The sequence below is a fragment of the Furipterus horrens genome, unplaced genomic scaffold (genome assembly GCF_987537825.1).
Source record: "Furipterus horrens unplaced genomic scaffold, mFurHor1.1.pri manual_scaffold_4, whole genome shotgun sequence".
Taxonomy (NCBI): Eukaryota; Metazoa; Chordata; class Mammalia; order Chiroptera; family Furipteridae; genus Furipterus; species Furipterus horrens.
The window spans coordinates 76,458,871-76,483,326 of NW_028327174.1; the positions used below are offsets into that span (position 1 = coordinate 76,458,871).

At 36.0% G+C, this 24,456-nt stretch overlaps 1 protein-coding gene across 3 annotated transcripts in view; it reads left to right on the plus strand.

The window, feature by feature from the left end:
* SYT1 (synaptotagmin 1) overlaps positions 1-24,456 on the plus strand; it is a 393,501-nt gene that overhangs the window by 168,696 nt on the left and 200,349 nt on the right. For all 3 annotated transcript variants that reach the window (XM_090273654.1, XM_090273656.1, XM_090273655.1), the window contains exon 2: positions 7,339-7,521. In XM_090273654.1, coding sequence (XP_090129780.1) covers positions 7,356-7,521 — 166 coding nt within the window. In that variant the 5' untranslated portion in view covers positions 7,339-7,355. The remainder of the gene's footprint in view (positions 1-7,338; positions 7,522-24,456) is intronic.

Sequence of the window (24,456 nt, forward strand, 5' to 3'; positions counted from 1 at the left end):
CCAGTGATAGCATTTTGGTGCATAGTAGGTTCCTAATAAATGGTATAATTAGTTTTAATTAGCCCCATTTAGAGTTACTGTGTCTTAACATGTCCCCTATAATAGTGGATTTCCAAACTGTAGGTATCAAGCCATTAGTGGCTTGTGAAATTTATATGCACAATTTTCAGGCACAACTAGAATTTTTTAGTAAAAAGGAACAGAACAGAATTGAATATATCAGAATATTTCACACATTGTAAGGGCAAATGTTTTAATGTGAAACTTTTATTCAGTTTATAACAGAAGGAGTGTATATATTGCATAACAATGTAAAATATACTTCTTACTATGGGTTATAGTCAAACACTCTTTGAAAAAATACAGTTTTATTAGATACTGATCACATAGTGTACAAGTCCCTTACACTGTTGTGGTTAAGATGCCTAAATTTAAATCCTATCTGCACTAATTACTACAATATGGCTTTGAACCAATTGCATAACCTCTATATGCCTTAGTTTCCTCACCTGTAAAATGAATAATAATTCTTGTCTCAAGGGAATAGTATGAGAACTATATTATTTCATCTATGTAAGCCACTTAGAAGGTACTCAATAACTGTTGGCTGTTATTTTATCAAGTCCTGAGTAGAATATAAATGTTTTCCTTAAAATCAAGAAATGCCACACGCTCTAAAGTACAATAGAGAATATAAACTCATCATATAAGTCAGGATTAAATAATTGGCAATTTTTTTCATCTACAAAATGATGCTTATATCCACAAATACGAATTTTCAAGAGCCATGCAACTATTCTTAGTTTTGCTTTTGAAGAACAATGTTATCTCTCAAAATATGAAGGAATAGAAATAAAATAATAAACAATCAGTCTTTATCAGTATATTCAATCCTTAATTGCCCATTACATTTTTGTATTTTATAAAAGACTTTTTTTTAAATTTCACAGTGGTAGGACTTCCAGCCAAGGTGGAGGTGTAAGTAGATATGCTTCACCTCCTCACACAAACATAAGAAGGATCACATCTACCTAAAAAAAAAAAAAAAAAAAAAAAATCTATAACTGTCAGAAAATCAAACTGTGTGAAAGTTCAACAACCAAGGATTTAAAAAGAAATATTCATCCAGATGGGTAGGAAGGGTGGAGCTAGGAAGCTGTGGGCAGAGATGACACAGTGTGGCAGAGGCAAGGTGGCAGTGACAGTGGCTGCAGCTGGTGGAACAAGCGGTCCCATATTCACATGTGGTGGATAAAAGCTGGGAGGGAGATCTGGGGAGTGAACCCAGCCCCAGGCTAGACTGCACAGCTTACAGGTCCAGCACTGGGGAAATAAAGCCTCATAGCTTCTGATTGAAAACCAGTTGGGGTTGGGGTGGCAGAAGAAACTTCCCATCTTTCAGGAGAGTCCACTTAGAGGCCCCTATGGTCCTAGAACACAAGCAAACCCACACACTTTGGGAACCATCACCAGGGCAACAGCTAGAAAGGCACTAGTCACATACAGGAAGGGGGTGAAGTAACTGGTAAAGGGGAGAGTGCCAAGCAAGTGGTATTTTTTTTATCTCTGATGCCGCCCCCACACAACACAACAAATCAGTAAAATGGGTCACCACACACTGAGAAAATCTAAAGCTCTGCCCCTTAAAACAGGGACAGCAGCTCCACCTAATACACAGAAGCAAACACAGGGAGGCTATCAAATTGAGGATACAAAGAAGTATGGCCCAAAGGAAAGAATGGATCAAAACTCCAGAAAAAGAACTAAGTAAAATGGAGATAGCCAACTTATCAGTGCAGAGTTCAAAACACTGGTGATAATGATGCCCAGAGAAATAATTGAGTACAGAAAATGCATAAGGAAAGAAATGAAGGCTACAGTAAGTGAAATAAAGAAAAATCCACAGGAAACCAACAGTGAAGGGAAGGAAGCTGGGATTCAAATCAACAATTTGAAACTAAGGAAGAAATAAGCATTCAACAAGAACAAAATGAAGAAACAAGAATTCAATAAAACAAGGAGAGTTTAAGATGATTCTGGTACATCTGAATCATAGGGATGCCAGAAGGAGAAGAGGAAGAGCAAGAAATAGAAAAGTTATTTGAAAAAGTAATAAAAGAAAACTGCCCTAATTTGGCAAAGGAAATAGACATATCAGCCAAGGAAACACAGAGTCCCAAACAAGTTGGACCCTAAGAGGACCACACCAAGACACATCATAATTAAAATTCCAAAGGCTAAAAATAAAGAGAGAATCTTAAAAGTAGCAAGAGAATTAGGTGATTTCTCGAAAGAAACTCTGCAGGCAATAAGGGATTGGCAAGCAGTATTCAATGTGATGAAAAGCAAGCATCTACAACCGAGATTACTCTATCCAGCAAAGCTATCATTTAGAATGGGAGGGCAGAAAAAGTACTTCACAGAAAAGGTAAAGCTAAAGGAGTTCATCATCACCAAGCCATTACTGTATGAAATATTAAAGGGACACATTTAAGGAAAAAAAATCAAAACTATGAACATTAAAATGACAACAAACTCACAACTAACAACTAAATCTAGACTTCTGGCCAAGATGGAGGCTTAGACTGACATGCTCGGTCTCCCTCTACAACTAGAAAGGAATACAACTACCTCAAAACAAAAGATAACTAGAAATTCCAGAAAATAAAACTACAAGAAAGCCCAACGTACAAAGTTATAAACCAGCGGCGCTCGTCGGACAGGTAGGAAGAGTGAAAGGGGGCGGTGCTGTTTGAGGTAGCACCAGGGACAGCAGCAGAGAGAGCAATCCTGGCTTCAGTCGAGCCCCAGCAGCTTGTGACCCCAACGCTGGGAAAGGCAGCCCCCGCATTGCCTCAGACGGTGAGGTCCAGAGGGTGGGAGGACGGATCCCGGTCTCCCAGCAGAGAATAATGGAAGGAATCCATCTTGGACCCCTGCCCCCACACAAAGCGCCACAGCGCCACGAAAAAGGTTGCGGATTGCCACCAGTCGCTGGGTTGTGATGAGTACACAGGCTCCGCCCCCTATAGCTGGCCCAAGAAGCAAAGCAAAATGCAAATCTGTCAAAATGAGGCAGACAACTATAGAAATCCTGGTGACGCAGCTCAGCAGGCAACAGATGAAGAATCTGACAGATGAACAAATAAGAAATCTGTCAGAGGCTCAGCTCAGAGCTATTGTTATAAGGTGGCTTACAGAATTAACAAAAGATTTAGAAAAAGATGAGAAAGGATTGAAAAGAACAAAAACACATACGAGGCAACTGGTGAGGAAATAAAATCCAGAGATCAAAACAACAAACTGGAACATAGGGAAGGAACAAACAGTCAACCAGTGCGGAAAGAGGAAACAGAAAGCAAGGAAAGTGAGAAGAGGATCAGAAACCTCTGGGACAGCTATAAGAGATCAAACATACGAATTATAGGATTGCCAGAGGGTGAAGAAGAAGAACTAGAAATTGAAAAATTAAGTGAAAATATAATAAAGCAGAACTTCTCAAACTTGGGGAAGAAAATAGACTTACAGGTCTAGGAAGCACGGAGAGTTCCAGAAAAACTGGACCCAGGGAGAACCACCCCAAGACACATTATAATCAAATTGTCAAAAGTTAAAGATAAAGAGAGAATCTTAAAAGCAGCAAGAGAGAAGAAAAGAATCTTGTAAAAAGGGGTCCCAATTAGACTATCAGCTGACTTCTCAAGGGAGACCCTGCAGGCAAGAAGGGAATGGCAAGAAATACTCAAAGTAATGAAAATCTAAAACCTACAGCCACGATTACTCTATCCAGCGAAATTGTCATTCAGAATAGAAAGGCAGAGAAAGTGCTTCCAGGGCAAAATAAAACTGAAGGAGTTCATTAGCTCCCAACCACTATTATATGAGATGTTAAAGGGACTGGTTTAGAAAAAGGAGGATCAAAACTTTGAACATTAAAATGAAAACTGCATCACAAGAACCATCAACAGGAGCTAGGGAATTGAAACAAAGGCAAACTAAATAGGCAATGAGAGTGGAAAAAGAACTATAGGTATGCAGAACATACTGGGGGGAGGTCAGCAGGGAGGGAGAAGGGGAGAGAGGGAGGGAGATGGTACAGGAATTAAGAAGCATAGTAGGAGGGAATGGAGTAGACAGGAAGAGGTTGAGAAGAACTATATGCACAACCAATGGACATGGACTAAAAGGGGGGAACAACTCGAGGGAGGGGGGCCACCGGGTAGAGGGGAGCAGAGTGAAGGGAAATTGGGACAACTGTAACAGTATAATCAATAAAACATATTAAAAAATAAAATTAAAGAAAAACAACTAAATCTAAAAAACAAAAACAAAAGCAAACTAAGCAAACTAGAACAGTATCAGAATCATAGATATGGAGATCATATAGAGGGTTATCAGTGGGCAAGAGGAAGGGGGAGAATGTGGGGAAAGGTGAAGGGATTAAGAAGCATAATTGGTAGGTACAGAATAGTCAAGGAGACATTAAAAATAGTAAAGGAAATGGAGAAGCTGAAGAACTTATATGCATGACCCATAGATTTGAACTAAGTGCGAGGAAAGGGGGGTACCAGGTGGAGGGGGGCAAAGGTGGTAAAATTGGGACAACTGTAATAGCATAATCAATAAAATATACTTAAAATTTTTACTGTGCTATAAATAAAAGAAACATCTATATTTGTTACAATCTTCTCTTAATTTAAAAAAGATTTTAAATAGTAGGGATAATATCATTAGCTAGTAAGATTTGAAAGTTTATAACTTTTATCTTTTTTAATGAAACATCTTCCAAGTATATATTATGTCTAAAAGGATTGTTTTTGAAAGTTATAGAAACATTCTTTTCTTCCTTAAAAAAAATACTGAGTAAACATCAAGTACATTTCCTAAATGTTGACTCTATTTAACAGAAGTCTTATTTTTCCTATAGTCTTTTAGAACATTCAACTTATATATAGAAATGTTTTATATTTTATAAAAAGCTGGGGTAATATGAAAACATTTAACAACCTATGTGGCAAAGGACCCAAACATCTATATACACAAAAATTTTATAAACAATTGTGTAGACACTTAAAAGGTAGCAACTGAACATCAGTCTAGATGACCAGCAACAATATCCCACTTCAAACACATGACAATAACTGAGCTGAAACAGTTACAATATGCCTTTAATGATGGCATTGTTGTATTTAACTATTTGTATGTAACACATCATTTCCTTTAAATCCCACATTAAACCATAATTCCTCAAATATCCTCAACTATCCCATGGAATTAAGTAATAATGCCTATCACATCTAGTGAGCAACAGAGGAACAAATTCATTTTTGAATACATACATACTAATATTTCATACATATGTATGGGTTTGTGTGTATAGTTCTAGTCTTGTTGACCCACATGAAATATAAAAATTAAGCTATCATCAATATCAGTAGTTTCACATAAGTGATGCCAACAGTGCAACCAGAACTCCGCATTTTTGCAGAGGGAGAAGAGTCTAAGCTAAACAGAATAAGAAAATCAGGAACAGTTTCTGGAAAGTGACCTTGAGCTGGAAAAAATAAAATTTTTCCACAGTCTGGAAAATTCTGGGCTGCCAAGTGCTATTAGGGAGGGAGGAAAGGAGTAATCGATTGATTGATTGATCAGTAAATGTCACAAACTTATATGCTAGACATTGTACCAAGTTACTTGCATAGATTATTTCATTTTATACTCATTAAAACCTTATGTGTTTGGTATGATTATTTTCATTTCCAAATGAAAAAACTGAAAAACAGAAAAGACCTGAACCCATACCTGTCTAATTATACACTTCAGGATTGTATGAGTAGCTACCAGTGGAAAATTAAAAGCTTAAAAGAGAGAACTAATCTCAACTAAATTGATTATCTATGTATCTGTATTAACCTCAGCCATCAAGTCCTTCCACGAGACCTAAAATCTCTGGATTTTGTTTAAGATTTCAATAATAACCCCATACATTTGAAATGATCCTTCTTTCAATTATACTTTCACTAAATACAAAGTATGCACACATTAATTCACAAAAGCTTGAGTTCTATAAAAATGCATTATCCATTTGGTGGTTATCTCCATTTCCTTGCAAATAAAAAAAGAGCTATATGGTTCCACAAGCTATCCTGCCAAGACTGTGAAGTTACTCATGCCCAGGCCTGTTTATATCTATCTATTTCTGCCAAAAGTCATGTCCACTTTCTCACCAGCACAGCCTGAAATTTTGTCACACAGCACAATTATTAAAGTCCAGAGCATGTTTAGACTGGAAAATATGTCTTCAATTCAATAAGGAGTATACCCTTCTTATTTAGAAATATAAACATATATTTATATTATGGACACTAAGAAAAATCTAGTCAGGGCAGGTTTTACTTCCTCATATTTCAAAAGGCAGATTAATTGAGGTCAAGTGCCTTCTTAAAATTTACTTAGCTAGTAAAGAGGACTAGAATTGATGTCTTCCATATTCGAAGCTAAGATTTTTTCCATTGGCTACCTTAGGCATTAAGTTTTTTAATATTTTGAAGATAAAGAAACATGTAAAATAATTGAATGAATTAACATAATAAAATAATTCAATAATACATTTAAACTAAATAAACTGAAGTAGACAAGTAACGTTGCATCATCAATGTCTTGGTATATATAATCAATTGTGACATGTACAGTGGCTTCCAATCTACACCCAGCAAGACAAGTAAATTATTGATAAGAGCATGTTTACAGTAAAGGTCAAAAAAATAACTGGGAGAAAAATACACCATCAATAAATGAAATTCAAGAACTAATTTCTGTACCAAGTGTATGACATCTTAGAGTATCAATGTTATAATAGTATTCTTCATAACCATTTTAAAATTCACTAACATTTTGAATGTATGCTATCACTTATCAACAGCTCCAATGTAAATATTTGATCTCTCTTTTCCTTTTAGAAAATACAAGATATTTTGAGTATAGAGCATGTACGTTGTCAGCAATTGTTTCATACACCTTTCAGTGAGATATGGGTTACAAAGTTAAAAGCTATACAGCAAACAATGGCCTATATAAATAACTAATAGATTGAGAGTTTACATAGTATTGTTGGGAGAGAATGCTTTCAGTAACTATGCCTGGCCTTACCTTCTGGGGGAGAATCTCCACTGTGGTTCTATAAATATTTCATGAACCAACATAAAGTAATATGCTAATGATAGACCATTAACCCAGTGAGCAGGTGCATCCTCTGATGTTTTTCATCTCTGGTATACCTTTGATGTGGGATCAGTTAAGCCATTTCAAATTACTCTTTTTTGCTTCCCTCCCTCACAGTTACACCTGAACCTAACATGGTGAGCGAGAGTCATCCTGACACCCTGGCAGCCCCGCCTGCCTCCACTGTTGCAACTGTTATACCAAATAATGCCACAGAGCCAGCCAGCCCTGGAGAAGGAAAGGAAGATGCCTTTTCTAAGCTGAAGGAGAAATTTATGAATGAGTTACATAAAATTCCACGTGAGTATTATATATTGTTACTTCAGTAAAAACAAGTGGTTGAAAATCACCTTACTCATTGGATAGAAAGCAGAATTCCTTGCAACATTCTATAAACATACATTTGATTTTTTCTTATTGGAACAGAAGTATTCTTAAAAATCTATATTTAATATGAGTGTGTTCCTTTTTTATCTTCCCAAGAATATTGTTTAAGTTTGTGCTGTATTTTAGATTTATATTTATGAAATTATCCCATTGTAAAGATTATTTCTAAACAATAGCTAAAATGCACTCTCTCAATTGCAAGTTTGATTTTATTTCATTCATTTGTTAATATTTCAAAATCTTTTGTACAGGTTTTAAATTTTTTCTTTGTTGTCATTAGTAAATAAATAATTTGTACCTATTTATTTGTATGAGTAAGGCACCAAGTCCAATCAGTGGCATTTAATTTAAATTTTAAACTACAGGTTTTTTTTTTTTTTCAGATTTGAACACTAACAATGTACTGAACATTTTTCTAGATCCTTAGAAAACAGATTTTGACCCTCACAAAGCTTATATTCTAGTGGGAAAAAGAAGTAATAAATCAATAAACAAATACATAATGCATCCTTTAGTAATAAATGATGTAAGGAAAATAAAAACAGTAAGTGAGATAGGAAAAGGAATAGAGAAGAAGATGTTGCTATTATTTAGGATGATTAGAGTTGGTTTGTAAGGAAACCTGGAGCCATTAGGGGAGAAAGTTATAATAACCTGGGCAACACAGACAAAGGCCCTTAGGCAAGAATCTGCCTGGAACAGCAAGGAGCTCTGTGTGCCTTAAGTACAAGGTGGAGAGGGGCAGAAGGTGAATCTGGATTCTAGCAGAGGCCATATCATATGGGGCCTTGTAAATTGTTCTAAGGAACTTGGATTTTACTCTGAGTGCTATAAAATGCCTTTGGGTGGTTTTGAGCTAAGGCGTCCTGGGATCTAACTTAGGTTTTCCTTAAAAGTCACTCCTACTATTGTGTTGAAAATATGTTCCAAAGGAGCAAGGGCAGAAGACAAAGAAGGCTGTTGCAATAATCCAGATGAGAGATCTATAAAATTTCTAGGAGAATTATTCTATAAGGACATGGAGAAACAATGAAAAAAATACAAGGAATCAACTTCTTATCCCTCAAGTAATTAACAACTTGTTGATTTGTCTGTCCTCTTTTAACAATTCAAGTTCTTTTGAGAGGCACTCTTAGCACAGTTGTCAGTAGTTATTACTCTTAATAAGAAGACCCATAACCCAGTGGGGAAGGAGATAGTCCAATAGAGAGCCTACAATGGGAAACCCAAGCTCCCAGCTCTCTCCCTGGCTCTGCTGCTGAGCTGAAGAACTGACCCAGATACTTTTGATAAACCTTGGAGTTTATAACTACATGGCAAGAGCCAAATACATATGTCATGGAAGCAGATTCTCACTGGAATATTTCATCAGAATATTTGCTTTGAAAGAAATGTGTCATAGGGCAGCAGAGAAAGCAATGAATAATCAAATCAAATATGTGTTCTGCCTTGTCTTCAATACGATCTCCTTCTCTGGAAGAGTAAACAGTGTGAGAGGAACAGCAATGTTGATAACTATGGAAATGAATGTTTTCCATGTATCCACATAACTCATTCCTTCATCTTCTTTAGTCCTTGCCCAAATGTCATCTTCTTAGTTAGAGCTTTCCCAACTATGTTATTTAAAATCATGACCCATTTATCCCACCCTGTCTTTGCCAGCATTCCCTGTTCTTCCCCTTACTTATTTCTCACCATACTACTTAGCACCATTTGCAAGCCTATGTATTTTATTATTTGTTTTAAAATCATTTTGGCTCAGTCCAAAATAATGTAAGCTCTATGAGGACAAAAAGTTGGTGTTCTAAGTGGTGCCGCCACATATGAGTCACTTAATATCTCTTTGTTGAATGAATGGATGAAGCAATTAGTGAAGGAAGGAATAAAAGAAGGAAGGAAGGAAGGAAGGAAGGAAGGAAGGAAGGAAGGAAGGAAGAAATTTTAATTTAACTTACATCCTGAACACGCCCTCTTACTTAGACTTTAAGGCCTTAAGATGCTGAAAGCTTAAAAACATTAAAAAATTTTAATTTATCATACTAAGAAAAACATTTTAATGCTTGACTGTGTCATTTACATTTGAAAAGTAAGCTGTTTCTATATGTATAGTGACAACCCTTTTTTAGCCTTTCCCACTTAGAGCCAAGTATTATTTTATATTTTCCTCCCTATTCATCAGTAGGAATACAATCAGCTGGAAAATAATTATCTATGAAACTGTCCTTTCTTTCTTTTCTTTCCCCTAGTTAACCTCATTTCATTCCTTCCCAAACCGTTGTCCCATTCCTGTGTCCCTTTTGTGGACACTAGAAATCAGACTAGGTAATTAGTCTTCCCCTCCATGGAGATGTGCCTTTGACCAGCAACCTAAAATAACAGACTGTCAGAGGATCTGGGTAACACCCAGATATTATGTTGCTAGCCTCCTCCTTGATTTCATAGAAAAAAAGCAAATAAAATACTTAAAAATTTTTAATGGCCTGGTAAATAAGTGTTAGAAAACATATATTATAGAGTCATGCAGTTTTATTACAAATATGTAACTGCATATTTCACACTTTCATTTTAATCCATTACGATTTTACTGATGTAATTGAGATTTCTCATGGGATTTATGCACAGGGAACAACACTAAAGAAAAATAAAATATATCCCTAAAATCAAATTCCTTTAGGAACATATCTTATATAAAGGTTATCACTTTTGACTTGGCGTAATACAGTGTGACACTAATGACAAGTAACAGATTAGAATATTAATCGATTTCAGCCTCTGAACCACATCTTGGCTATCTGGCAGATGTGTTTTTTGCAAAATTGATAGCAAACAGCTTTAGTCTGTCACTCGATATTCCCACTTGTGAGAAGAGCAGTGTCACAATGGCAAGGAGTGTGCATGTCAGTAGCTGGGTAATCTGCACAGTCCAGCATGGAGAATATTCAAGCCAAATCGCCTAATAGTATCATCCATAACACCATGGGGCTTAAATTTTTGTTCTTTTAAAAAAAAGGAAAAGGAAATGGTAAATGCTGAGCATTTTTATCTTTCATTCATTCTGCACACTGTTATCTAAATTTGGCTGACAAGGTTTCTCTGAATGTTTCCTTATTTTGCTGCTTTGATTTTAATATAACCAGGACTATGTTTGGTTTGTGAAGCATGAGCTCCTGTCATCCGAAGAACTGTGATTAAGATTTTGACATTTATGAGCTTCTTGAAGTAAAAAACCAGATGGCCAGAACCTGACTCTTAGCCCAGAAAAAGAGCAAGTGGACTAGAGGTAGTTATGTAATTCATGCAGAAATATTACTGGAGAGACAGTTTAACATAAGGATTAAAGCCACCAACTTGGTCACAGGCTGCCTGGGTTCAAACCTTAGCTCTACCACATACTAGCTCTGTGGCCTCAGGAATGTTACTTAATTTTTCTGTGTATAAGTTTCTTCCTGTATAAAACGGGGGCAAAAATGTCTCCATATTAGACTTGCTGTGTAAAGACATCAATGCCTATCAAAGTGCTTAGCAGAATGTCTAACACAGAATAAGCATTTTTTAAATGTTAGCTATTATTAAACTCAAGCTGTCACTTTTGACAAGTGTATTTCTATTTTATAAAAGCCCTCTTATTCAGGTCAGACAGATACCCAAATTGAGAAAATTCCAGAAACTTTGCCACCAAATACATAAGCATTATGTTTTTTAAACCCACTCCAACAGGCCTGTTCTCTCTCGGTGTTTTTGCTCCCCACATCTAATTCCCCTTTAAAAAACCTCCTGTAATTTTATTCTCTTACTCACTCATTTTAGCCCATACACATGCTGAATGTTCACTTATCTAAAAGTGCCAAAATGCCTACCAAAATTTCATACACACTTAGTGCTTAAGAAATGTCACTCTTCCTTTTTCATTCTCTAAACTTTTCTTTATACCTTACCTCCCCTTTCAATTACTATTCTCTCTTACTCCTTCATATCTACAACAAACTGATTAAAAAACATAACCCAGATCCTGACATCTGTTTCATCTGTTTCAACTCCCATTAACAACTCAGCTCCTTCCATTCCAATTTCCATCCTTCAAGTATTATTAGAATTGTTTTAACTAAATCACCGGGTACTTCTTGATGCCCAGTTATGAGGGTTATTGTCAACCTTCATTCATTCAGATGTTTCTGCATCATTATCACTGACAGCTGCCATCATCTGAGAGCTCTTGATTGCCAGGACTCTACTCTCATTTCTTCCTCTTCCTTCCTTTCCTCCTTATTCTCTTATTGACTGGTCCTCTTTTTTCATTGTCTTTCCCTTAAGGGGTAAGGTTCTTGTTTAAAATAAATAAATAAAATTTTAAACAGGAAAAAATTAAGAAACAATTCAAATGTTCACTTATTTGAGAAACTCCATCATTTCCCAAAGCAGAATTATTTGAGGCTTCCTCCAACCTTTTAAAGCTCTTCATTAAATATGTTGGTTATCTGATTTGGTTTGTCTTGTTTTTCCTTGTCTTTCTCACTGAAATACAAATTCTTCAGAGGCAGGAAAAATTTCTTATACATATTTGTATCCTTCATATTTGAAAGTTTCTAATGCCATCCTAGAAACAACTGTATAAATATTATCATATTACAGATATTAACATTATACCAAACACTATATTTCTTTTGCCATGCTTGGAGAAACTGATCTACAAAGCAATAGCCTTCAAATCTTTTCAACCAAGAATTGCTTTGTCCAAATGAAATATATATATATTATATATTATATATAGTGTTATTAAATAATATATATATGACAAAATAGAGCTGCTGTGGTGAGTTAAGGATGTCTTTTGAACACACTCTTCCAAGATACTCCATCAGCAGCTATAAAGACATCTGGCTGTATGCAACACAATTTGAAGGCAGTGGCCTGAAGAAGTAGTTATATTCTGTTTTCTCACAGCAAACACCAATGAAACTCAACAAACAGTAGTAACATAGTTGGTTAAACATAGCACAAGCACTATTCATTGATGAGGAAAAAAGTAGTCCAGTAACTTTACTTTCCCTCATGTGGCTGCAGAATGAACATAAAGTCATTGTCATATGTCAAGAAACATATGAAGAGAACCCTTAGGAATATACAATAATCCCTAGCATGTAAGTAAGAACAATTGTTATAATGATGGCCAATGTTTGTTAAGCATTTAGCATGGAGGTATGCACTGTGCATTTCTGTAAAATCAACCTCAAGTCTGCCTTATAAAAACTCTATTAGATTAGAACAGTTACTATCCCCATTTTACAGATAAAAAAGCTGAGGCTTCGTAAAGTAAGTGACTTGTCCAAGGAAGTTACACATGGTTCTGGTTGTAGGAACAGGGGTATATCAGGGAAAAAAAAATTGCAGATTTTTTTTTATTATGCCTTAACAGGATATACCAGAGGCTGCAAATGATTTCCACCATTATTTATCACACCTGACTTGAAATTATGTGTCTGTTCAGAGTATTGGTTGACATTTGATATTCATCTTCTAATATTTGTTTTACGTGGCAATACTCAGAATATAAGTTTAATACTTATTCAGAGTTTGTCATTGCATTATCAGGCTTTAAAGACAAGTACATATTTATTCACTTTATATTTCTGCATTTCTTTTGTTGCACTGGCTCTGTTTGATTGGCATGTGAATAACCATTACTACTTAAGTACTAATAGTTACATTTTGTTTCCAAACTCTGTAGATGACTCAGCTTCAGTTATCACCTGTTGACTCAATTCTCCTTGCTTCATAAAAGCATTGGCTAAAATGTTAAGTGACATTATTCATTGTTAACCTATATTAAGTAGAAATATCTTTAAGAAAAAGTTGCAGTACTGATAACTGTTATTTTCAGAGCAAGCGCTTTGCAGTATTGAGTGACTTCATCAACGCCATGCTGACGGAACCTATTTGGGACAAGGACACAGAGATAAGAATGCAATTCATCACAGCACAATATAGTGTAGTGATCCATGCTTACACTCAGTAAACATATTTTCATTTGTTTATTCCATCTTCTTTCAAGTTTAATTCTGATATAAAATACAGGACATATATATGTGTGTATGTGAATACTGTGTGTTTTTGTGTTGAGAATTATCATTAAAAACCTAATTCTATAGCAGAAAGTCAGTTTATTCCTTCATAGAGTTGACACTGCACCCTACAGTATGTTGTGAATATTTGTTGGGCTATTTTTAGTGTGCATGAGGGGCAGCTTCTGGCATTTAGAAGACACAGGCCCAGGGACCTACACATCTTGCAGCATGTGTGAGACAGTTTCACCCTATAAAAAACTGCCCCACGTTCTGCATGAATTTCAAATTCTCCATAGAACATGCATATAGAAAGAAACCCTGTGAATAATTATTTGAACCTAAACCTATTTGTCATATAAACAAAAGTATTTTTGCATCCTCTAATATAAACTGAAAATTCTAGCCTTGATTCAGATGTTTAGCTAACTTCTGATCTTTATTCTTCTCCTTCCTTTTTGAAAACCTTCTGATTGTCTTTAAATTCAAACATCCCTTTAAGCAGTTTCAAGCTTTTGAATACTTCTTTGTCTTCTAGTAGAGTTGTGCCCAAAGATTTTTATACTGAAATACAAGTAATTTCATTATAAATTACTTTCTTATTTCTTTTATGTTATAGTTATCCCATTTTATTGATTGTAAAACTTCTACATGTAGGTATGTTGTATTATCTATTATTTATACTCTGAGAGAGTAAAGGAATATTTTATTTGTTATAAACTGAAGCATTGTGAATAATACTGATTCTAAAGAACAAGTGTGCAATGTGACCCTATAACACCCTATATAAAATGTGAAAATCTAACAAAAAGTATACGCTACTGATGTTGGATTTCAAGAAGGTTGTTTAAATGTGTCCTCGAATTTTGTTTCCCTCTTGGAACTCTGTTATGCAGAAAATTCCCCCAAGAAATTCATGCCTGTAAAATAAACTAGTGTTGAGAGATCTTATAAATGTCTAAAGCACCGGTAATACAGAGTAATGGTGAACACATAAAGTCACCAAGTGAATTAAGATCTCAGGGAAGTTTGTAAACCTTATTTAGCTGCATTCCATTAGCATTTCAAAAATATTAAGTAAACACACCTGAGGAAAATACAGGCATGAACCTTATTTTAGACATATATTTAGAAAGAGCTCAGGAATTACCTTGCTGAAATACTATATAGATATACAAATATATGTTAAAGTAGTTTTAAACTTCTATCCCTTACCACATAGCAGCTGTAGGTCAAAATACAGGCTATGTTTTCACTAAAGGCAGCCTGACTACAAATACAAATCTATAAAGAAAACAAAATGAAAGAAGCTGAGAGACTGCTGTTTTCTCCTCGCTCTAATGATTTTTTATTGCATTGCTGACTTGTCAGGTTTGTGCCAGTTTCTATTAAATCAGATAAAAAATTTAGAAGCGGAAACCAGAGGGAAATTTTGTGATGTACTATTATATTTTTAGCACTCAGCTTTATTTTTCTTTGTTTTGATGTTCATTTATGAGAATATTATAACAAAGGGATTGAACTTGGTACTTTCTGAATCCACATGCCGCCTCAGTCTGCCTTTTAAGTGAACTCAGACAGCTCTGGAATAAAGATTAAGATAGTGGCCCATTTAAAGGTTTCCTCACCAAGCAACACTTTTTGAAACTGCTCTCCTGGAGGAATTTCAAAACTGCTTGAACCCTTTCCCTTTTCTTTTCTCTTTCAAGCTTTTTACACATACAAGTTAAAACAAAAAAGGGGGCAATGGTACTACAAATAACAAAAATATATTCAACTGTTAAGTGTGCCATTTACTGAAAGCAGTGTGTACCTGTTCACAGAAACTTAGAAAAAAATCCAAGATCTCAGGGTAATAAATCTTATAATTTTTTTCATAAGGACTTGGATAAGATTCTCTAAAATCAGTAAAGTCTTCCAGTGGACGAAAAACATTACGGCTATAGTGATGTAAATATTGCTTTCAAAATTCTTCGGTACACTTCAGGAGTCCTGTACTTCGTCCAGAATGCTGTATTAATCAGTCTTGCCATCAATACTCTATGACCTTGGACAAATCATTTAATCTCTCTGTAAAACAAAGATCATACTCTACCTCTGGAAAGGTATAAGCAGTAAAGTATTAATATACATAAAGTGCTTAAAACAATGTCTGGAATATAATGTTGGCCACATTCAAAGTTCAAGCTTCTAATACATATGTATATAGCACCTACTATGTGCTAGGCTGGGAGTGCCATTCCTAGGAACTAAACCAAAGCACATAATTTTAACTTGTTTCTGGGCCTCAATAGCATTACAGACTCAGAATCTTTCTGCCAGAAGAACCTTTCAATTAAAATGCTTAGCAAGGCACTGATGGATGTTTAAGAGATTATTTGGTATGGTTCTTGTATAAGTTTCAGCCTCCCCTGCAATGGTTTGCACTCCCACAGTTTGCTTCAGCAGGACAGAAACTCTAGAAGTTACTGAATTGATTATCCATAGGGCTTCCAGGTCACTGTGCAGATTTCCTCCTCTGCCTGAAATTTCTTGCTTGCTATGCTGGTCTAGCTGGACTGTCTCTGATTCTCCTTCAGAACTCTCCTCTTTACTAGTGTTCCTGTCCTCATGCTACCAACCTGTGAATCTATTAATCAACAAATCTCCCTGTGTAGTAAGTCTGTGCTTTACACATGCTTATGTTTTACTTTTTACTTATCTGTTTGTGTTTTCTCTCTTAATACCAACCAGCCTACATGAGATCAGAACACGGTCTTTTCATCCCCATGTCTCTGGCTCCAGCACAAAATTTGGCTCATAGTAGGCAGAACTATTCTGCTTTGGCTCAAAAAATTCTGAATAATTATATATATTACCAAGAAAAGGCTCCCACTCATAGATTCAGAGAACAGATCGGTGGTTGCCAGCAGCAGGGGGTGGGAGGGGGAGGTGAAGGGAGTCATAGGGTGCAAACTTCTGGTTATAAAATAAGTCAGTCCTGGGGGTATAATGTACAGCATGGTAGTATTATTAATACTGTATTGTATATTTGAGAGTTGCTAAGAGTAAATCTTAAAAGTCTTCATCACAAGAAAAAAATATTTTAACTTTATGTGGTGATGGATGTTAACCGGACTTACTGTGATGATCATTTTGCAATACATACAGATATCAAATCATTTTGTTATATACCTGAAATTAATGTACAGGGGATGGCAGAAGTAGGTTTACAGTTGTGAGTACACAAAACACATGGTTTACTCGTATATTGTTACTTATTATTTATTGCATTATTTTTCACAAGAACAACTGTAAACCTACATTTGCTCACCCCTGTAGTTACACATCAATTACATCTCAATAAAAAGAAAGAAACGGCTTCCAAAGAATCTTCCTGGAAATGGGTAATAATAATAATTAAAGGCGAAATTCAACATTGCAGTGGACTCAAAGAGAGAAACTTCCATATCCATTCTCCTCTCCCTCAGCCACTCAGGATTTTAAAACCAACCTTTTCTCTTTCTCCCTCCCCTTTCATTTTTCTCTCCACGTCCTTGACCTTTTTAAACTTTGTCATCTTCTATTCTGTTTCTTTCCTCATTGCCTGTGCTGAATAAAAATTGTCCTTGTTCATTTTATTCTCTTTGGCCTGGCAGCAGCCCAGTCTGCTTCAGCACTGAGATACAAGCAGCCACCAAATTGGTCCTCAGGGTAGACAACTGTCCCCACAAGCATTTTATTCAGGTAGAGAGCTGGGACTTAGCACTAGTTTCATCTTTTAGTTTAAAAAAATAATGCATTGTATTAGAATGCCCAGGAAACAAGATGAACTCATTTTTGACGACCCTTGCTATATAGCACAGTCCAGTTTCCTGTGCTGTCCCTGAGAGAGTTCAAGGACACCTGGACGTGTTGTGTTACAGCAGCTTGTACACAATGGGCACTTCATGAGGTTATCTTTAGTGAGTATCCATATTTAGGAAACTTGTATGAATTTGTTTTACCTTATCAGCCACACGAAGCACAACAATTTAATTTTTCAGATACTATTGTTGCCGATAATGCCACAACTGTGACTATCATTTGAAGTGGTGTTCAGAATAGCCTCACCAGCCATCTTCTGCCCACACTAAATGGGACAGTTCTGTGGTACCTCACCTTTCCACAGCTGCCTTCTTCCGTGCACCTTTCTTTCCCATAACTGCTCATGTGGCTCTAATGCGATTTACCTGGCTGCCTTCCAGTTCTTCATCAGCAGAAATCTGTTCTGCTATTTTGCATTAAGTAATCTTCAGCTGGAACAGCAATGCTACTAATATGGAAGTCCAGTTACTTTCATAAGAGCCTGAGTTTAACAGTCTTTCTGAAAGTTGAGCATTGCCATGATTTAACCAGACTTCAATTATAGGAAACATATAAACAGTTTCCCACGGTCTGTTTTACTGCCTTTATCTTCCAGGGGAGCTTATGTACCTTTGCTCATACTGAATTACTTGGTTTGGCCATTCATTCAGCCAGAGACACTTGGACCTCTATGTACAAGGCACTCAATGCCATGTACCCTATCCTTATTAATACTCTCTTCTCCCTTGGTTTCTGATACTTTGAACTCTAATTATCTTCGTTTCCAAGTGTTCTTCCTCTTTCTCTCTGCCTCCACCAATCACTTACGGGTAGGTATTTTCTAAGGATGTGCTTCTGGCATTCTTCTACCTCCATGACTTCTTTATAATTTCAGGACTTCCCATACTATCTTTATGTAAAACATACTCAAAACTCAATCTCTGGTCTTAGTGTCTGTTAAGCTCCCCATTTTATTATATTAACTTTATCAAAAAATGGTTTGTATATAATAATATGTACTCATTATAAATGTATAGTTTTGTGCTTTTTGACAAATATATACAATGTAATCATCACTCTAAGATATTGCTTCTTATTCTTTTTCATCAATTCCTGCACAGTTCTAGACAATGATTGACTTGTTTTCTGTCACTATAAATTACTTTTGACTGTCCAAGCATTTCATAAACATGGAATCATGCATGTGTTATCTTTTGTGTCTGGTTTCTTTCACTCAGCATAATGTCTTTGAGATGTTCTTATGTGTATCGGTAGTCCATTCTTTCTTATAGCTGAATAATATTCAATTGTATGGATATTCATTAGTTGCTTGTCTTTTGGACAGTTAGGCTGTTTTCAGTTTGAGGCTCTTAAGAATAAAGCTTCTATATATTTTTATGAAAGTTTTTGAGTGGATATATGTTTATGTTTTTATTTCTCTTGAGAAGTACCAGAGTGTAGAGTTGCCAGGTAGTATGTATTTTTGAATCTTATATTTAGAACTGTCAAACTGTTTTTCTAAAGCATTCATATTATTTACATCCCACCAGCAATGTATGAGACTTCTAGTTGTTCCATGTTCCTACCAAGTTAAAACTATAAACTTTCTAGAAGAAAACACAGGAGATAATTTCATGACCATAATGTAGGCCAAGATTTTCTTAAAAGAACACCAAAAGAATTAACTATAAAGGGATAAGTTTATATAATAGACTTCTTCAAAAGTAAAGCTTTATGCTTTCAAAATGTTACATTAAAAAAAAATGTCACTCACAGACTGGAAGAGAATATATGCAATAAATACATATCTTTGAAAAGTTACTTCCAGAATATGTACATATAAAATATCTTACAAATAGATACAAAAATGAGCAAAAGATTTGGACAGACAATAAAAGAATATGCACAAGTCTGATAAGTTCACGTAAAGTTGTTCAACAGTTTTAGTCATTAGGAAAATGCAAATTTCCCTACAATGAATTCCATTTTTAAAGTTCTCTTTAGAGTACCTTCATCTGTATACGCCATTTGTGATTGAAATTCCACATATTCAAACCTAAACTCACCTTACCCGCCCCCAAATACACACATACATACACACCTCTACCCTAAAGCTCAACACTGTAGCATAATCTTTGATTTGTCCCAATTTGGTCCCTGTTATCCAACTAGTTAACAAGTACTAGCACTTTACTCTTGGTCTGCTCTCTCCTTTTCATTTCCACTGCCACTGTTTGTGCCCTCATCCATATCACAATGACCAGAGCCTTCTAAGCAACCTTTCCACAACCATTTTCCACTGTTCACCACTCCAGTGTGCATAAATCTTTCAGATGATTCTTCCTGGAGACCAGCTCTGAACACACAAGTCCCTTGCTCAAAAACCTTCAGGACTACCTCTTAGCTGACTTTTTAACTCTTTTGTTACCCCGCACCTTCTACAGTCTAGCCCCAATCTACCTTTCCTACCTCATTTCCACTTCTCTGAACTGAACTCTTCACTGTTCCACAGAGACATCTATTTCCTACCTTTAAACTTTAGTCCATGGTTTTCCTACATCTGAAATGTCATTCCCCCTTCTCTTCATATCCAAGCCTCCCTATCCTAAATGATTAAGGCTCAGTTCAAATCCTAGCTCTTCTAAAATGCTCCTCCTGAATATACACATTACTCTATTAATCATATTCATTTTCTATCTTGTAGTATTATGATGCTCATCTCTTATCTTACTTACTAGATTTTAAAATATGAGAAGGTAGCCTTGGAGTTTCACCCTTTTTTAAAAAAATAATTTACTTATTTGTTTGTTTTATTTTTAGAGAGAGGGGAAAGGAGAAAGAGAGGGAGAGAAACATTGCTTTGTGGTTGCCTCTCACTCACGCCCCCAACTGGGGACCTGACATGCAACCTAGTAATGTGCCCTGACTGGGAATCAAACCAGTGACACTTGGCTCGCCGGCCAACGCTCAATCCACTGAGCCACAGCAGCCAGGGCTCTCACTCTTTCTTTTATTGTGTAGACACATGCTACATGCCTTACAAAGAGCAGGCAGTCAATAAGTGTGTATGGCTTAGTGGAAGAATACAAAATAGAATAGGTTATCATCCTTATAATCTAATAGGAGAGATGAGATATGCAGAGAAACAATAACAATATAAGACAGTGATGTATGCTGAAACTTCAATATATAGGAGTCATCAAAGATGAGACTGGAAATGTAATTTGAAATTCGGTTAGAGAGGGCCATAAATAATAAGCTAAGGAGTCTAGACTTTATCTAATAGTTAAAAAGGAGCCAGGAACCATTCAAAATTTTTAAACATGGAAGTAACATAATTATAGTTTAGTTTTAGGGAACGTCCGTCTGGCAGCATGTGTGGGGAGGATAGACTGCAAAGAGAGAACCAAGAGTGAAGGACAAAGCATGAAACAGGCCATTGAAAGAACTCTAGAGATCATGAAAGCCTGCATTTCTGAGGAAAGCAAGGCACAGATGTGACAGACTCTGTGAACAGGCAGTTGACAAGCACTCAAGTAGATCTGAGGGTCTCTATGAAAAGAAAAGAAATAATAATTCCTGAGAAGCTGGGTAACCATTTCAGTGTTACGCCTTGTGGGGAATGAGGAATGCAAAAGGAAGTCCACTTTTGGAAATTGAGGTTTGGGAGTTGACCACATATAAATTTAGGTTGTGAAAGTGGATAATTGTCATTAGTAAGAATATATGGGGGTGCAGGGAGAGATCATCAATGATAAATTTTTAAACTATAAATCATGAATGAGTAGAGAAATGGATGAAAAGATAAATGAGCTATCAGAGAACATTGGGTAAAGCAGGAGGGCAGCATCATAGAAGCTAAGTAAAAAAGTTTCTGAGAAACAGTAGCCAATTTGATTCAAAAAACTATCAAATGTACTGCTTGAAGTTTGGGACAAACAAAAATAACTAAAGTATACAATCTGTCCTTAGGGCATTTTCAGTCTAGAGGGAGAGAGGGAGATATTATCATCATCATCACAATTACCAATGTTTTCTGAGTGATTAGTACTATATATTGAATTATGATTTGACCAATTACTCCTCATAACAATCCTGTTGGATATGCATTTATGATCCCAATTTTATAGGGAGTAAAGTGTCTCAGAGATGTTAAGCAAAACATACTTTAGTGGAAGACATAATGAAATAAGTATTAAAAAGCAGTGCAAGTAAGCAAAGCACAGAGGAGGCAAAAATGAATTACAAGAGTTAAGAAATAGGTGGCCTTGAATTATGCTTTAAACCAGAAAAGTATATGCCTAACCAAGAATTAATAGGAAAGCCTTCTGTACTAAATAACATGAGTTGTTCAACATGAATTGTGAATCCACCCCAGAGTTTTATGGTTAACAGTTTGGTTGATGTAATTGGATTGAGTTTACATGGAATGATGTTGTTGGAAGAGAAAGCATGCAACCCCATTTTGGGGGAACATTTAATGCTTTGCTAAGCAGGTCATACTTCATTCTGCAAAACATAATGAGCCTTTATGGGATTTAAGAAACAGAATGTGATCCAAGCTCATTTTTTCTTCTTTTTTTTTTGACCCATGAGAAGAAATAATTAGAGATATAAGCATCCAGGCATGGCTGGTGCTGCAGGTAGATCATGAATTTTTATGCCCGAGAAAAGGCCAGTGAATTTAGAGCTTTTTATTGACCTTGAAAAGCATTGTTTCATTAGAGAGCTGGAATCAGAAGCCAGCTTACAGGGTGTGAGGTGAGGACTTAAGTGAGAAAGTGAAAGCAGGAGTGTTAACTGTTCTCTCCCAGGAGAATGCAAACAGAATTATAGCTCATGCACTTCACAGGAGGAAGGGAAATTGGATAAGTGTTGAGGTAGTTACAGAATGAGATGAAAGGGAAATAGGTTGTCATTACCATAGGTAAAGCTAACTCTTTCCTGGCTGCTTCTAAATGCCCCCTCATATCCACACCCTTGGCATTATCACCAATCTCTCATATAGTTTACAACAGAACTTACTTGTAAACCTGGGACAGAGAAGTTGGTGACAGCCCACTGATGGCTTGGACATTAGAAACTCTTTCAGAGACATTCAAAGGACTAATTCACTTTGACTATAAGTGTTGCTGAGACCACATACCAACATATTTGACCAATTTTTCCTGCTTCTGTGATCAGTCCCCCTGTCCTTGGACTTCCCATAGACCTCATCCATATGGCACTGGCCAATTTTACGTCAGAGCTATTTGTCTCATTTTTCCAGGTTAGCCTAAATTATTTGGGAATGGAGATGGACATTCTCATATATAGTGTTCCTATAGAGTAGACACTAAATAATTACTCACTGAGTTAATTTTGGAGACTGTTTCACATTAAAAATATATGACAAAATTGGTTTGTGGAGAGATACTACTTTTCTACTGCTGCACAAAACAATACACATTTATCACCTCAGTTTATGTGTGTCTGGAACCCAGGCACAGTTTAACTAATTCCCCTGGACAGGGACTCAGAAGACTGCAATGAGCGTGACAACTGAACTACAGAGGAGGGACTCAGGAGCCTCCTCCAAGCCCCCTCAGATTTTTGGCAGACACTGAGCTCCTTGCAGTTGTGGGACTGAAATCCTCAGTTCCTAGCAGCACCCAGTTCATCAGGAGTTGCCTGATTAAGTCAGACACACCCACAATAATCTCCCTTTGGTTCATTCAAAATCAACTGATTTAGGACCTTTCACACATCATCAACATCCCTTCACTTTTGTCATATAAAATAACTATATCATAGGTTTTGCCTACACTCAGGGACAGCGGATTGCATAGGATGTGTCCACAAGGGGTGCTGAGGAGGCTAGGGGAAATCTTGGGAGCCATCTTAGAATTCTGTACACTTCGGACATGGAAGGGGAGAGAGAACTTGGGGGGGAGAGCCAAAAAATTCTTACTTAAAAAGCAATAGAGGTTTTCTTCTCTCTACCTAATACCAACTTGTACTATGTACAATTATTTTTTTAACAAAATAAGAACATTTTTACTGGAAAGCATCACTCATTCTCATTTTATTCTTTTATTTTTGGTGGCATTTTATGATCACTAATATAGTATATTTTCACAGGGTTAGCAGCAGCGCCATTTTAGTGGTGAGATATTACAGTGTGTGGATTCTTTGATGTCAGAGCAATGTCAAAGACTGTGAAAGCTAAAGCTGTTTGTTATTCGTAACTCTCAGTCTAGCAAATCTTTCAAAGGTTATATTTCAAATCAACAGGTTTCAGTGTGTCTATGAAAACATCATAGATCCTGGGTTGGACATACTGTTCCAATTTCAAACTTTTAGTTTAAAAAAATAGGTTAAGTGGAGTTTCTGTTCTTAGTGTAAACTCACATATAGCAGTTGGAATTGTGAACGACTATAAGCTATACTCAATGTGATTGGAAACTGTAAGCCATGACACATCATATTTTAAATGGTATCTCCTTTATGAGAAATATGCATATGAAGGAGAATACTTTAAAATGGGGGCTGAGGGGAATATATTGATAAAGACCTCCAAAAGATTTGAAGTTTAGGTTTTGGTATACTTCACATTCCAAAGGAGTTTCAAGCACACACGAGCTAAGCCTCTCATCACTCCTGAAACTGACATCTCTCTGCCTGAGGTGAATTTTCAAACACACTCAGAATCTTACTAAAAAAAATAAATTATATTTAAAATCCCAACAATATAAACTTCATTTTAGCCATGAATTGAACAAAACTCATTATTTACTTGTTTTAAAAACAAATTTAATCTTAAATTACAATTAATGTCAGCCAAATAACTAAGATTTATACATTGATATACAGTCTTATTACATGCTTCACATTTTTATAAGGAGTTTAGGTTTTTCCTACTATTGATTGGTATGAATCTTCTTTTGAGGAAAGTTTCCAAGTGAAAAAAATTGCTTACTAAGAT